The sequence below is a fragment of the Stegodyphus dumicola genome, chromosome 2, assembly GCF_044657685.1.
Source record: "Stegodyphus dumicola isolate Sdum_Otavi_A_Nest chromosome 2, ASM4465768v1".
In the NCBI taxonomy this organism is placed as follows: domain Eukaryota; kingdom Metazoa; phylum Arthropoda; class Arachnida; order Araneae; family Eresidae; genus Stegodyphus; species Stegodyphus dumicola.
In genome coordinates, this window is record NC_140769.1 from 10,808,631 (window position 1) to 10,823,170 (window position 14,540).

Here is a 14,540-nt window from a genome sequence, read left to right on the forward strand (position 1 = left end):
CTTTAAAATCGAAACATGAATTTAAATGCACTTCATCCATCATAATAATTACAGTTTTATCATTTTCTTCTAAATCCTTGCATCTTTGTTTAACATATCCTAAAAAGTCATCATTAAATTGCTCAGTAATAGGATTAAGAGAAAACGTTGAACAAATTCTACGAATAGTACGTGGATGGGGAATAGAAATGTAACCTGAATGTCGTAAAAACTTGTATGCATGCGGTGAGATCGAGTTTAACAAACTGCAAAAAATAAGTAAATCTGGAGTATATCGATACTTCTCTTTCTTTACATTTAGTTTATTTACTTGCTCTGAAAGGAAGTTCAGTTCAGTTTCTTTTTCAGGTAACACTCTTTTCAATTCTGAAAGCATGTCATCCACAATTTGTATAGAATTCTTAATATATTCTTCATTTTGTAAGTTATGAGACAGACTTTCAACTTCCTTTAGTACTTCTAGAAACATATTTACATTACTAATTTTTAGAGGGAAAACAAATTTACCAATAGATTTTATAGCGATGTTTTTAATATAAACACATACTGTTAAATCCTCATTTATTACTACCGATTTCTGAATTTCTGGAGCTGGGTCACTTAAAATATCAAGTAACATAGTTGAATTTTCAGTATGTACAGTTGTCCAAAATGTTTCTAAAATCTGATGTTCTAGGCAATTATTGAATTCAATTAAACTTTCAAATGATCGTTCATTATCATACCGTTCTTTCATTTTCAAACTTTCTTCTATCGCTTTCTCCAGGTATTTCTCTTCTAAACGAGCTTTCTTCTTTTCTGGTGACATTCTCGATACAGAATTTGATGACATGTAGGATGGGCCATCAGGGAACTGAGAAGGTATGCATCCTTTTTTCAAACGTGGCCTAGAAATTGGGGCTTTAATTAACTTCGCTGATTTCTCATCATACATTTCGATTTCTCGTATTATTTCATCTGATCGAAAATGTAATTCACATACCTATAAAAGAAAATATTCAAAAATCAACTTGTTGTGAGTACAAAAGTTAGATGCATGTTAATATTTAGTAACAGAAGTCAATAAGCCCTATGATTTAAATAAATAATTTGATACATAAATACGAATTAAAAAACCAGTAATATCATTTCAATTACGTGTATAATTTAAGTAATTTGTAAAATCTGGAATGCTCATCATAATGATTACAGCTTTATTTACATTTAAAGAAAATTATATATTTGAGATAATTGTTTACAACAAACACTGGTTACCAAATACAAATAATTACCTTAAATACATCATACCAAACTTTCATATATCATTACAAAAATTTTAAAATGAAACCTATTATGATTACTTAGTAGTTCCTTGTCATATAAATTATGATAAATTTGGAATAACTACAGAATCTGCCTGCACAGTATACTAGAAAGCATTTACAAATTATTGGCATTTATGTAACTACTAAATTTAGAATTATTCCTGTTATATGGAACTTTATTTCATTCATAAAACTTTGAAGGAAAATATTTTTTTGAAATGATTAAAACAGGCAAGATTAAAATCTTTCAAACATAAAACTTCTTACCCACAGATCAAAATCTAATATCGTAAGCATAAACATCACATACCTATCAATAAAAGTAATAAAAAAATGTAAAGATACAAAACATAAAAAATGCAGTAAAATTGAACTTACTCTGGTATGTTTAGTAGGTTGAAAGCCATCTTTTCTTCGTAGACTCCTTATCCATTTCATCCGGAGTTCAGTCTCATTTGGAAACTTGAATACAGCCACTTTTGGTCCGTTTTTATAATTACCACGACATGTGGCTACAGCACATTTATGAGGCATCGTATGAAATTATAAAAGCACGAGACCATATATAAAAAAAGCACGAGACAATATAAAAACTCTGTCGCTAACGCAAATAACCGCTCCACGTTCGTCGCTCTTGGCTCAACTACGGGGCTTTGATTTTGTTTGAAGGAGCGAGGTGAGTCAGAGACGACTACCTGTGACGTCAGAGCTTCCCCTCGCTTCAGTGTCCCGGCTTCCTTCTATAAGGAGGTGTTGGCACAGCACGAACCTCTCACTAGCACGGCTAGATGCAGACTGAGCTGCGCAACGCTCTGACCCCAAGATGGCCGCGCTAGCCCCGCCCCTAGCGGACACAGACGGAAACGTAATCTACTTCCTGGATGGCCCTCGTAATAATAAATATAAGTTATTAAGTGCTTATATATAGTTATACTCCCATAAGTTATCACTGAATGAATATATTTTTGTTCAAATATATTTTCTGCTATAACAATAAAGTTGATACAATTGAAAAACTATTCAGCAATTAAATTACTCATGTTAACGGTAACATCTGCCATGCAATAATGAACAGCATTCCAACTGACAATGATTCTAGCTTCACAAGAAATAAACGAATTAAATTCCAAGCATTCGATTCGAGCCAGCCCCACCGCGGCTGAATATTAACAATCGTCCTGGGTTTGATTATAGGCAAAAGGCTTGTTGCGTGGTTGATTTTTATGGGTTTTCCCGCGTGTAACGTACATAGTAGCCAATTTCATTTCGAAAATTCTCCTTAGGTTATTTAATTACGGCAAAGCCTCGATGGCTATCTGCCTAAGGGAAGGGATGCCTTCGTGGAGAACTTTCTCAGGGAAACTGGCTCGTATACACGTTACACATGGAGAAAACCAAGAAAACACACATGCAGCCAGCCCGTTCGTGGGATTCGAACCTCGGACCGAACTACCAGTGTTCAACGACTTTACCTCTCGGCCGCTGGTGGGCCCAAAAGTTCTCCATGAAGGTATCTTTACCCTTACGCATATATAGCCTTGTGTGCTACCATGCTCAAGCAACCAACCGAATTTAGCGAAAAAATTATTATTCTACCAGGAAAATCATAAAACTGAAGTCCGAGGATTTTGATTAAAGCACGGATTCACCCGGTCAAAATCGGTGAGATGGCTGCTGCACTAATAATATAGATTTAATATTAATAATAAAACTGTGTTTGAAAAATCTACAGAGACAGCTTTCGCTCGCAACACTTGGCGCTAAATATGGACATGTGGTAAGACCATTCACTACAATCGAAAGAATGTAAAAAAAAAATTCCAAGCGACGCCATCGTTGTTTAAAAGTGTCGGCGTGCTGTTTAGCTTATTCAGCGCGATTAACCCAAACACTGAAGTTTTGTTTACAGATCCCATGATTTACTAGCACATAACTCAGCCAAATTACTTCTGAGTACCAAATCAATATATCATCTGAAGAATATTTATTTTTCTTATAGATGCCAATTAAAAGAAGAAGTAAAAAAAAGTAAAAAAAAAAAAAAGATTCGAGAAGACGTGAATACATGTCGTAGTCTAAAGGCTCAGCGTTTCAAGACGTTTCCAGATCATTAATTCTAGAAAACATCAAGCATAATCCGTGCAAGAGGCCCAAAAAATTTAGCTAAAAACCAAGCTTCAAAAACCCATCACTAATGAAGTCTGCAAGAAGAGGATGGGGGAGGGGTTTATGATATAGAAATGCGTGGTTGCGTAGCTAGAGGGGTCAGCACATTTTAAGGTGTGACATTTTTTGCATGAAACACATTATAGTGAGGTGAATCGTCCAAGCAGGTGAAGAATAATTAGATCCTAAATTACCATATGGAATTAAAATCAAAAGAGCTTTTAATCTAAATCAATTCACAAAATGATTTCAACATCTACCGACTTTTGTTAAACTTTTTTTACTTGGAGGAAGCTTTAAATAAAAATTACGAATATTACTAAATTATGATCACGACAAGTCATAAAGAAGAATTTCTCGTTAAGAAAAAGTATTTCAGTGTTTTACTTCCGTTATTATCACAGAAATCGAAGCAGAAACATGGAAGGGCAGTCCTTTTCAATTCTCCAGTTTATTCTAAAATATAATCTCCAGAACAAAGTAACATATTGTAATATTCTAAGAGTAATATTCTAAATTAATAACTAATACTGTAGTGCGAACTTCCCTCTCAATGGATGTGTAAGTGTTGCTAGCTGTGAGAAGTGTTTAAGAGCTACAAATGTGTATTTTACATTTATGAAATCTTTCTGTGATGTAGCAGAAAGAGCAATCAAATGGACTTCAACAATATATGTAACCTATGGTTTTGCGACAAGAAAAAGAATAATATAATTTTAAAATGGAAGTTTTTCTTCAAAAATAAATGTGGAATTTATTTTCTTGTATGTCAGTTGGTCACTTTTTGCACAAGCGGGGACATTTGTCTCTGGGGGCAGCATCCAGAGGGGCGCAAATTTGATGTTACGAAATTTTTGAATGAAATGTCTTTCATTCTTGGAACTCAGAACGGAGCTCGAGATCTTCAGTTGCCCCCAGGCGCTGAAAACCCTAGCTACGCCTCTGTTTTGCGATTATTTGTTTGTATACCAAGATTGGTTTGGTTTATTAGATTACGGCAAAGCACTCGAGGGCTATCTGCCTTAAGGGAGGGATGCCTTCGTGGAGGACTTTTTAAGGGAAACTGGCTCGTACACACGTTACACATGGGGAAAACCACGAAAACACCCATGCAGCCAATTGTAAACCAAGAAAAGCAAGCAACAAACACATGGACTGCCCCAGTTGGCAAACGATCTAGCTATGCCACTGGAAATTCGTAAGTATCGATGGCGACTAACAACCGGTATGGGTCCCAACTATGAAGCCCTCACAACTATGAACTCCTGTCTATTACGAGACATACATAGATAACGAAATTTAGTGACTGTAGTTACTAATTATATATTTCGGACATGTGTGTATTTTCATAGTTTTGATAGTTATCTCAAGATAGTTTGTAAGTTTGTAGTTATATTAATGAACTGCTGAAAACTGATTGTAGTGTTCTTTGCATGAAGGTCTATAGAATTCTCGTTAACTTTTATAGTGAATATGACACATTTTTTCGAAGCCATACTTTTCCCCTCGTATGAAACGTCGCTTAAACGATGAAGACTTCAGTTTTCTGAATTACTAATTATTCCGATTTTAAAAATTACTAATTTAATAGACATATTTCATCGTTAATAAACCGAAGTCTACCGTTAAAGAAATCCAATTGAAGTGGTGTGTATTTAATTACGGCCAAGCACACTAGGGCTATCTGCCAAAGGGGAGGGATGCCTTTCGTGGAGGACTTTCTAAGGGAAACTGGTTCGTATACACGTTACACATGGGGAAAACCACGAAAACACCCATGCAGCCAGCCCGTTCGCGGGATTCGAACCTCGGACCGAACTACCAGTGTTCAGCGACTTTACCGCTCGGCCGCTGGTGGGAACAAATCCAATTGAAGAGAAACACGTCTGTGATAAAATTCTAAATTAGACAACAACAACAAAAATAAATCTTATTTTTGGTGCATATTTTGAATAAAAAGCTCTTATCAAGTGCGCGGGCGGTCAGATACAGATACCTCTTCTTATGATATCCTTTGGCTGAAATACACAAAAGTATTATTGCTTGTTTCTTTAGTTGAATACGTCACAGCAAGGGATGACTTCATGAAGGCCTTTTTAAATTGAAGTCGCTCGTACTTATATTACACTCGGAGATAACTGCAAAAAAATCCATGCGACATTGATAGCCCATTCATAGAGATCTGAAGCGGGTCGAACTATCAGTGTTCAGCAGTTTTATCCGCCAGCCCGCGGTTGCGTGCATTGTTCTTTTGCTGTATTTTACTTTGCCATAAATCAGTATTTTCTCTCCCTCTTGGTTTATGGCACAGCACTCGAGGGCAATCTGCCTGAGGATGCCTTTGTGGAGAAAAGGGAAACCGGCTCGTTTACATGTTAGACATGGGGAAAACCAACTCCTTCACGGAATAAAAGTTCTAAACCGAACTACCAGCGTTCAGCGACTTAAGCGCTCGGCCGCTGCTGAGCTCACTTTGCCTTTAAATATAAAATTAAGTTACAAAAAAGTATTTAGGCATTGCGGTACAAATGTCAGCTATAGTAAGCTTTTCTTGCAAAACACCTGAAAGGATTTTAAATCTGGAAAGGATACAGTTCAAGGTTTAACTACGCTTTGTTTTGCTGATTTGAGAAATTGAAACGTATTTTGGTGTGAACAAACTTACAATTTTTCATTGAAATCGTGCAAAATCTGACAAAAAAAAAAAAAAAAAAAAATCTGAATTACTGAATTTAATAAAAATTTACTGTTCATTTTAGTTAATTTTGAAACACTGTAAAACAAATTTAAGGAGATTCACTGAACGAAAGATACATCTAAGGAGATTAAATGAACGCAAAGAAAAGTGGAATGTTAGAAATACTATTTATAATTTGGGAACCGGTGTTCTAAGAGAACTAAAATCCGCCAACGTGACACTTTCAGCGAAAAGACTTATTTTGGTCTTCAGCCGATTTCGACTATAATAAAATTGTTTTAAAGACAAGAAATATGTTCATTAGTTAGTCTTTTCAATAAACAGAAAACGAAACTGAATGACACACTTAAAAAAAAAAAATTTACTTTGAAATCAAGAACCCTGTTAAGGGATAGGAAAAAAGCACGTCTAATTTAAAGGTTGCTGATAGACACCTTTATATATCTTCTTACAAAAAATATCTTCTTACAAAAATATCTTCTTACAAAAAATTGTTTGATCCATTTCCTCCTACAATAGGGAGCAAAAAATTAAACATAGAGGGAAAAGAACGATGATTTAGAAATTAAACTGTAATCTGAAGAAAATGATCGCTCGCATGCTTGGAGCTTTTTATTTATACCGAAGTGCTATCAAATTTACAGTTACACTGAATTATTTGGATTACGGCAAAGCAAACGAGGATATCTGCTTTAAGGTGAGATGACATCGTGGAGGAATTTTTAACTGCCTTTTTATTCACATTACAGTACAGTAAGCAATGAAAACACCCACGCTGCTAGCCAGTCAACAGTCGACCTAACGGTATTCAGCGATTTTTCAGTTTGACAGCTGTGGACTGAGACATTTATGACACAAAGGTTGTACTTCAGCTTAAAATTTTCAATGTAGAAAATAAAGTCTCCGAACACTGGTATTTCGGACCGGATTTCGAATAAAAACGGGCTGGCTGCATGGGGATTATCGTAGCTTTCCCCATGTGTAACGTGTGTACAAGCCCGTTCCCCTTAGAAAGTCCTCCATAAAGGTATCCCTCCTCTTAGGCAGATACCCTTCGAGTGATCTGCCGTAATTAAATAAACCAACGTATAAACTAATTAGACAGTGCAAATGATTCGATCGGAAATTCTTCCGTTTTGAATACTGGCCTACCGTTCATATTATGAGCTCTCCTAAAGTTCCTTTTATTAATATTTGTTGAACGGAAATGGGAAGAGCAGAAAACTGTAATGAAATATTTTTTGTGTGATTTTTTAATTCTTCGCATAAATTTAAATTTTGGTGCTTTCCAATCAGCAACACAACTTCAGGATGATGTTACGTTAGAGTGACAGAAGTCCCGAATTGTGTAGGACAATCCCGCTTGTCAATGCACTATCCGTTTTTCGGATATGTCCCAGAAAATATTTCACATTCTGCAAATATTCTTGGATTTTGTAAATGCTATTGATATGAATTTTGCTAATGGTCAAGAAGATGTTATTGTGGGATCAAAAATACATCCAAATAATTAAATAATGGTGCTTTGAAGCTATATGTTTTAGGTGATACGAAAAGACTGCTTTGAGAAGGAATTTTTGTATTTCTATTCTAACTTCATTTTGTGCATAGAAAACGGACCGTGAAATTAAATCATATATTTCAATCTATAATAAAATACAATTAAATTTTTTTATACTATAAGCTTTTATTTAAAATGAATATGATAATTACGACACTAAAAGGGCAAGAATAATTTATCATATAGTTTAATAGGAATAATAGATTAAATAATTCTATTTACAGAATTCATCTACAATTAACATACTGCAAATAATAAAAGCGTAGGTCGTCTTATCAGAAAAAATTTACCTCTTCGACCAAATTTTTGAATGGAAAAATATCATCGCATATCTCGGAGATGAAGAGATATTGGGATAAGGTTCTAGAAACTGGCGTAAGACTTTTCAGAGGTGCATATGGATCTGACTTCTTATTTATGTATGATAATGCTTGCCTACATTCAACAAACCTCGTTTTGACTGCCATTTTCAGCAATTCCTTTGAAGTGGTACCTTCAAGTACCACTTCAAAGAAATTGCTGATAAATTCAACTATACTTTCAGAAATATGCGTCCTCTGCCAGGAAGATATGACAATCTTTCTAAGAAAAACAAACTCATCCTCTACAAATCCATCTTACGTCTTTGTACTTGTGCGTTATGATGTTATGTATCATTCCACACAAGTTCATAAAATTGTAATTCACAGTTTCTGAGAAATTCGTGATTTTATGCATTCAAAGATAATTTTGGACACGAATGTACTTTTAAAAACTGATAGGTATTATAATAGAATAATTTATTCGTCAAAATAACTTTCACTTGCTTAACATTAACATGTTTTCAAATTTTAAAGCATTTTCGGAATGAATTTATGAATTTTTAGAAAATTAGGTAAATTACAAAGCAAAACAGAAAATGCTATTTCTAAATATCGTTAGACTGAAACAATTGTGCATAACTGAATTTCTTGACATGCACTTTTTATCATCAATATAAAATTAACATTAGCATCATACCTTGCCATTTTAAGTAAAATTCTCCTTCCATTTTGCACTGCTGTTACTGCTATCGCCATCTATATGCGAGAATTTGAATCATTTCTTTCTCTTTCTCAAAATTTCATCATCTCAAGCAAAGCAAATTCAAGATTACTTCTTTTTCTAAAGGCATGGAGAGAAGGCAAATCTGATTGCAACTCTGAATTTTCCATCGACTACAAATAGCTGACTATCTGAGTGAAGCCATAACTGCATGCCAATGTTTTCCCCATTTTTAATGGTTCATAGAAAGGAAATTCTATACGAATGGGAATTCAACGGAAAGAACTGCATTACATCAGAAAAATCGCATTTTATATTCATTTCAATTAAAGTAGTATGCACTTTCCAATTCACTCGTTCTTATATATTTATTAATCCCATAGAAACAGTAATTCGAAAATAGATTGAAGATTAGAAAGCGGTGACGCGTGAAGTTTATTAATTGTGTCATTATAAACTGTTTAAAAAAGGGAGTTACGTAATAGTTACTAGATATTTTAATGCCATGACATCCCAAACTCGGGAAGCCATGCCCGCATTTAAATTTGCTGCGCCTATCCCTAATGTCCTTCACTGAAATTTTTAATCCGTCTGTAAAAACAAATTTTAAAAATATATATAACTAAATATTAATTATGTATATTAAAAACACATTTTGTTTAATAATTTATTTTGCCGCGGCTCTTCACCGAATTCAAGCAAAAGAACATAATGTACATACAGCATAGGAATAAAGATTCACTATTCAGTTTATACTACTTGTGACAAAATCTTTCTTTTTACAGTTTTTGTTTTTCTTTGCATGTTGGATTTCATAATAACATAAGATCACCGATGATAAGAAAAGCATAACTCTCAGCGCATACGTAACTTATATACTTTAATCTCTCCACTTAATTAATATATTTTTTGTAGTTCCTTATTAAGGCGGCCGCCGCATCTTTGGCGACATCTGAAATGTACACATTGCAAACTGACCGATTAAGTTTGCAAATTTTGGTGGGCAAGTGCAGTGGCCGTTTTAACAAGGAAGTTACTTTAAAATTTTCTCATTTAAACTGAAAACATCGATTTAATATAACATACGCTATCAATGTTTTAAAGGTTAATAATACATGTTACTCTTGAATCATTTATTTTGATTAAAAAAATTTTAGAGTGCTTTTCTTTCATGCTTATTTCTGAAGTTACGAATTTCGGGGAAGTGCAGAATCACCCACTGCTTGGCGCGTTTTAAAGAATTGCACATACTCGGTATCCATGTACACATCGACCTTTTTCACTTAAAAAACATCCCAGAATTGCACAAAAAGGAAATTGTGCACTCCATTGACTTTATTCATGTACTCATCGACCTATTTTCACTTAAAAAGTCAAAGAAAATTGACTAAAATCCAATTCTTCTTACTCTTGTAAAATTGTAAAAAGCGCCAAACTATTGTAAAAAGCGAAAAACAAATAAGTGGGCGATTCTGCACTTTAACCCGAATTTCATCAAACACAGCCAAATTTTTTCTCACAGCTTATTCAACAGAATTTCATTTAAATTATTTACATACAGAAATAAATCAAGTCCCCCTGATGTTTCAAATTTACCGACACAAGAAATAGACGTTAATTGTTAATTAGTATTCCCCTCCTCCTCTTCAGGAACTTACAGTGGCTTACATTTGTTTTCGGACACTTGTGGTTTTCAGTTTAATTCACAAATATCATTTAATAAATATTAGCAAAATAACTACTTTTCTCTCACATATGCTATTCATCATGTATTTTAAAATCTGTTTATTTTTTTTAAAAAAGTTATTCAAATTGTTTTTGGTAAAAAAAAAAAAAAAAAAAAAAATTCAAAATGCTCTGAAAATGAGCTTAATCTTTAGATATCCTTTGCCTAAAATTACATTCTTCAAGCGCTTTGGCATGAATTCATCTAATTTTTTCGTGTAGGAATGTTCCATTTGTTCTATTTCTATGTAAGAATCCCTTTTGATAGAGCTGTCGATTATAATTCTACCCTCGCCCATGCATAACATTTCACAAGAGATTTTTTAAATTCAGTTCTTAATTCGAAGCTTGCCACAGATTAATTAAGAAAACACAATTTCATGATGGCCGCTACGCAAAACCAAAATAACAAAATAAGAAGTCATTGCATAAACTCTATGTCCATGTACACATCGATCTGTTTTCACTTAAAAAAACATCCTAGAATTGCACAAACTAGGCATTGCGCACTGCTTTAAATTTGTCCATGTACACATCAATCTATTTTTATTTAAAAAAAATCAGGAGGCTAAAGCAAAGTTAAACTATTATGGTAACCAGAAATGAGATTTCATCGCCAAAATTTTACAAAAAACTGTGGCGAATCGAAGGGGCACCCAATTCTACACTAGAGCGGAAAATTCTTCGTCAACAACGAAAATGTCCATGGTGTTCGCAAAATGTAAGTAAAGTATAGTAAGCAAAGTTTTATCATATTGGAAGAACGTTATATTTGCAAAAGAGTCAAAATTTGCGCTGTAGTGTACAATTGGGTGGCCCTTCGATTAGCGACAATTTTTTGTAAAATTTTGGCGATTAAATCTCATTTCTGGTTACCATGATAGTTTGCTTTAGCCTTCTGATTTTTTTTTTTTTTTTTTTTAAATAAAAATAGATTGATGTGTACATGGTCAAATTTAAAGCAGTGCGCAATGCCTAGTTTGTGCAATTCTGGGATGTTTTTTTAAGTGAAAACAGATCGATGTGTACATGGACACAAAGTTTATGCAATTCTTTGACTTCTTATTTTGGTTTTGTGTAGCGGCCATCTTGAAAATGTGTCTTCCTGGCGCCGATCTTGGCGTCAAAAAAGAATTGCCAAAAAACAAGGGGCACCCAATTGTAAACTTTTACCGACCATGTACACATCAATCTATTTTTATTTAAAAAAATCAGGAGGCTAAAGCAAAGTTAAACTATCATGGTAACCAGAAATGTGATTTCATCGCCAAAATTTTACAAAAAATTGTCGTTAATCGAAAGGGCACCCAATTCTACACTACAGCGCCATCTTTAAAAAGATGAAATAAATTTTAATTTGTAGCAAGGAAAAAGTGAAAAATCGCCCCCTGCACCTCAGATATGGGAATATTAATGTATTTTGCTTTAAACAAGTAACAATTTTCGGAAGCACTTCCGCAGAGAACCCGGTAAATGTAAACATCGCCAACTTTGGCGATAATAGTTCAAACCCGGTAACCCAGCGCATTTATCCTAATCGCTTGTTCGAAGTTTGCAACCATTCCTCTTGGGTTCATTTTGTTGAATTATCACTGTCGTTGTTCGCATTTGCAGATTTATATTATTATTTTTTCTGAATTTTTTAACAACGAATGGATAGAAATATTTTCGTAGATAGATGCTGGTTCTCGGTTCGGGATGAAAGGAAGAAAATACGGCGTGAGGGGTGAATGCTAATTTGTAACACGGCTGTTCACGTTGTGTTCTTAATTATTAACAGCTCTAAGAACCAGCAATTTAACTAAGTAATGCTTTTATTTTTATTATTGGTTATTGTCATCTAAAATGAGAATAAATCAATTTTCTGGCTTAAATTTTAACAATAACCTTTCAGAGGATGGCTGGTGTGACATAAATAGATGATTAAATTGAAATAAAAAATATCATCGATTATCTAAGATGACAGAATAGTTTGATGCATCACCATGGTCATCAAAATTAGCAAACACTGCTGGTGTAAGAAATGTATTGTTTTTTGTATTAACTGGAATTTAAGACAAATTTTTTTCGTTTATCACGTTTAACCGGTTAATTTCAGTACATTAATACTAATTTATATTTTTCAAATGAATTTTGATTTCCATTATAAATGCTTTTATATTGTCTTATACTTAATATATTCTTTTCTGTGCTAACTTGAATTTAATACAAATTTATTTAGTATATCACGTTTAACCAGTTAGTTTTACATCTACATGCTTATTATCTGTGAATTTTTACTACCATATGCTTAATATATTGTTTTGTCTGCTAACTTGAATTTACATGCACAAAAAATCACGTTTGCGGCTCGGCTCATCGCCGATGAAACGAGAGCTTGGCGAGTAAAAATGCAACGGCGCCAACTGGTTCTTTCCCGAAGCGCCAACGGATTCTCTGCGGATGAAAACCCCAATTTTCAAATAGAGACGATAATTCTTGTCATGAGTTTTCATTTAAACCAAACAGAATTGCCTACCAAAGCATTTCAACAACAATTGAGTGTCTGAATTATTTTGCGAATTACTGATTAACACATCTTGAACAAATTATTTCATCACAAGAAATATTTAGACGACATTTGATTTCCAACAAGTCAATGTTTCAATATTTAGTACAAGATCAATGAAAATAAATTTCCAAAATACAAGCGTCGGAAAACAAATGTGAGCCAATGCACATTCTTTGTCATATCAACTTGAACAATGTAAAATAAAACGTTTCGGCATAATATCGTTAACATTTACAGAAAGTGCGAAACACTGATTGTTCTAAGTTCGATTACCTACAGCTGTATGATTAGCTACAATAAGCTTTACCGGCATTCTTCATCAATACCACAAATACAAATAATTTTTTCCTTAAAATATTGATCAAGCTACTCTTAAAGAGAGCTACTTTCTGCCATTAATCTACTTTAATCAATAAAAAAGAATCTATTTATCTCCAATAATTTCGTTTTTCCTCGAAAACAGTTTGCCAGCTATTAAATTTAATTACAATCTCTAGTTTTACCGATCACTAAACTCTTACAACCATATCCTAGAATTTAACTAATCGATGTTACAAACAGCAACGATTTCAGGTAAATAAATAATGAAACTACTAAAATATTAAGCAAACCAGAATGTCAACTTAAAAGGTGATAAGATGCTTAGGTAAAGGATACTTTTTCTTCGCTTTAAAATTTAATCTGCAATGAATCTCTTACAGAAAAAAGATTTATAGCATAGTATTAAGAAAAACGACATGACAAAGCGTACTGAAGTTAGCATTTGAACTTCCGAACTAATAATTAAGCGATACAGAATCAGTTTTCAAATAATGAATTCAGAACTTACTTTTAAAACAGATCCTGAACATTAAACACAGATAAAATTGCATACATGTGAAACTGTAAAAGTCATAATTCATGAAACAATAGCATACTTACGAAGCAAAGAATACATGCAGAATAAAAAAACTAGGCAACTCATTTCTGTACAAATGTGATGGATACCCTTTTAACTAAATTTATCGCACTTCTGAAGAATGAAGATAAATAAATGCTGAAACATAAACGTGCAGTCGCTCAAGTGCCGAGTACATCAACTGCAAATGATAACGACTTCACTTTCCAACAAAAGAAGTTTCGATTTTAGCTTTGCATTTCATTTCCGTTAGAGATGGTTTACAAGGTTGCCGCAATGAATCTTCATTGGCGTTAATTTCGTTAGTCGATGGCGATAACTTTTTTAATCGCTTTTCGCTCGTGAAAAAAAAAAAAAAAAAAAAAAAAAAAAAAAAAATTAAATTAAATAAATAAAGAGTTTTTTTCATTTACGACAGAAACTTCTGAGTACTTGTCGCTTTTGAAGATACGAAACTGTCATGAGTTATAGGATAACAGACAAACTGGTTCTCACTGTTTTGCTAAACTGGAAAAGGATTGGGGAGAAAGACTCTCTTGCGGTAACTAGGAATTGGGAGGGGGGGGGGGAATCTGAAATTACGTATTTGTATTTCTATAATATATAAAAAAATA

At 33.6% G+C, this 14,540-nt stretch overlaps 1 protein-coding gene across 2 annotated transcripts in view; it reads right to left on the bottom strand.

Moving 5' to 3' along the window:
• The window catches only part of LOC146998357 (uncharacterized), a 29,479-nt gene extending 15,301 nt beyond the window's left edge, over window positions 1-14,178 (bottom strand). Inside the window, exon 1 of one of the 2 annotated variants that reach the window (XM_085810291.1) lies at window positions 13,950-14,178. In XM_085810291.1, coding sequence (XP_085666417.1) covers window positions 13,950-13,992 — 43 coding nt within the window. In that variant the 5' untranslated portion in view covers window positions 13,993-14,178. Of the gene's footprint in view, window positions 1-13,857; window positions 13,895-13,949 lie in introns of those variants that run through there. The other variant, XM_085810290.1, reaches the window with a different exon arrangement.
• Between the last annotated feature and the right edge of the window lie 362 nt (window positions 14,179-14,540).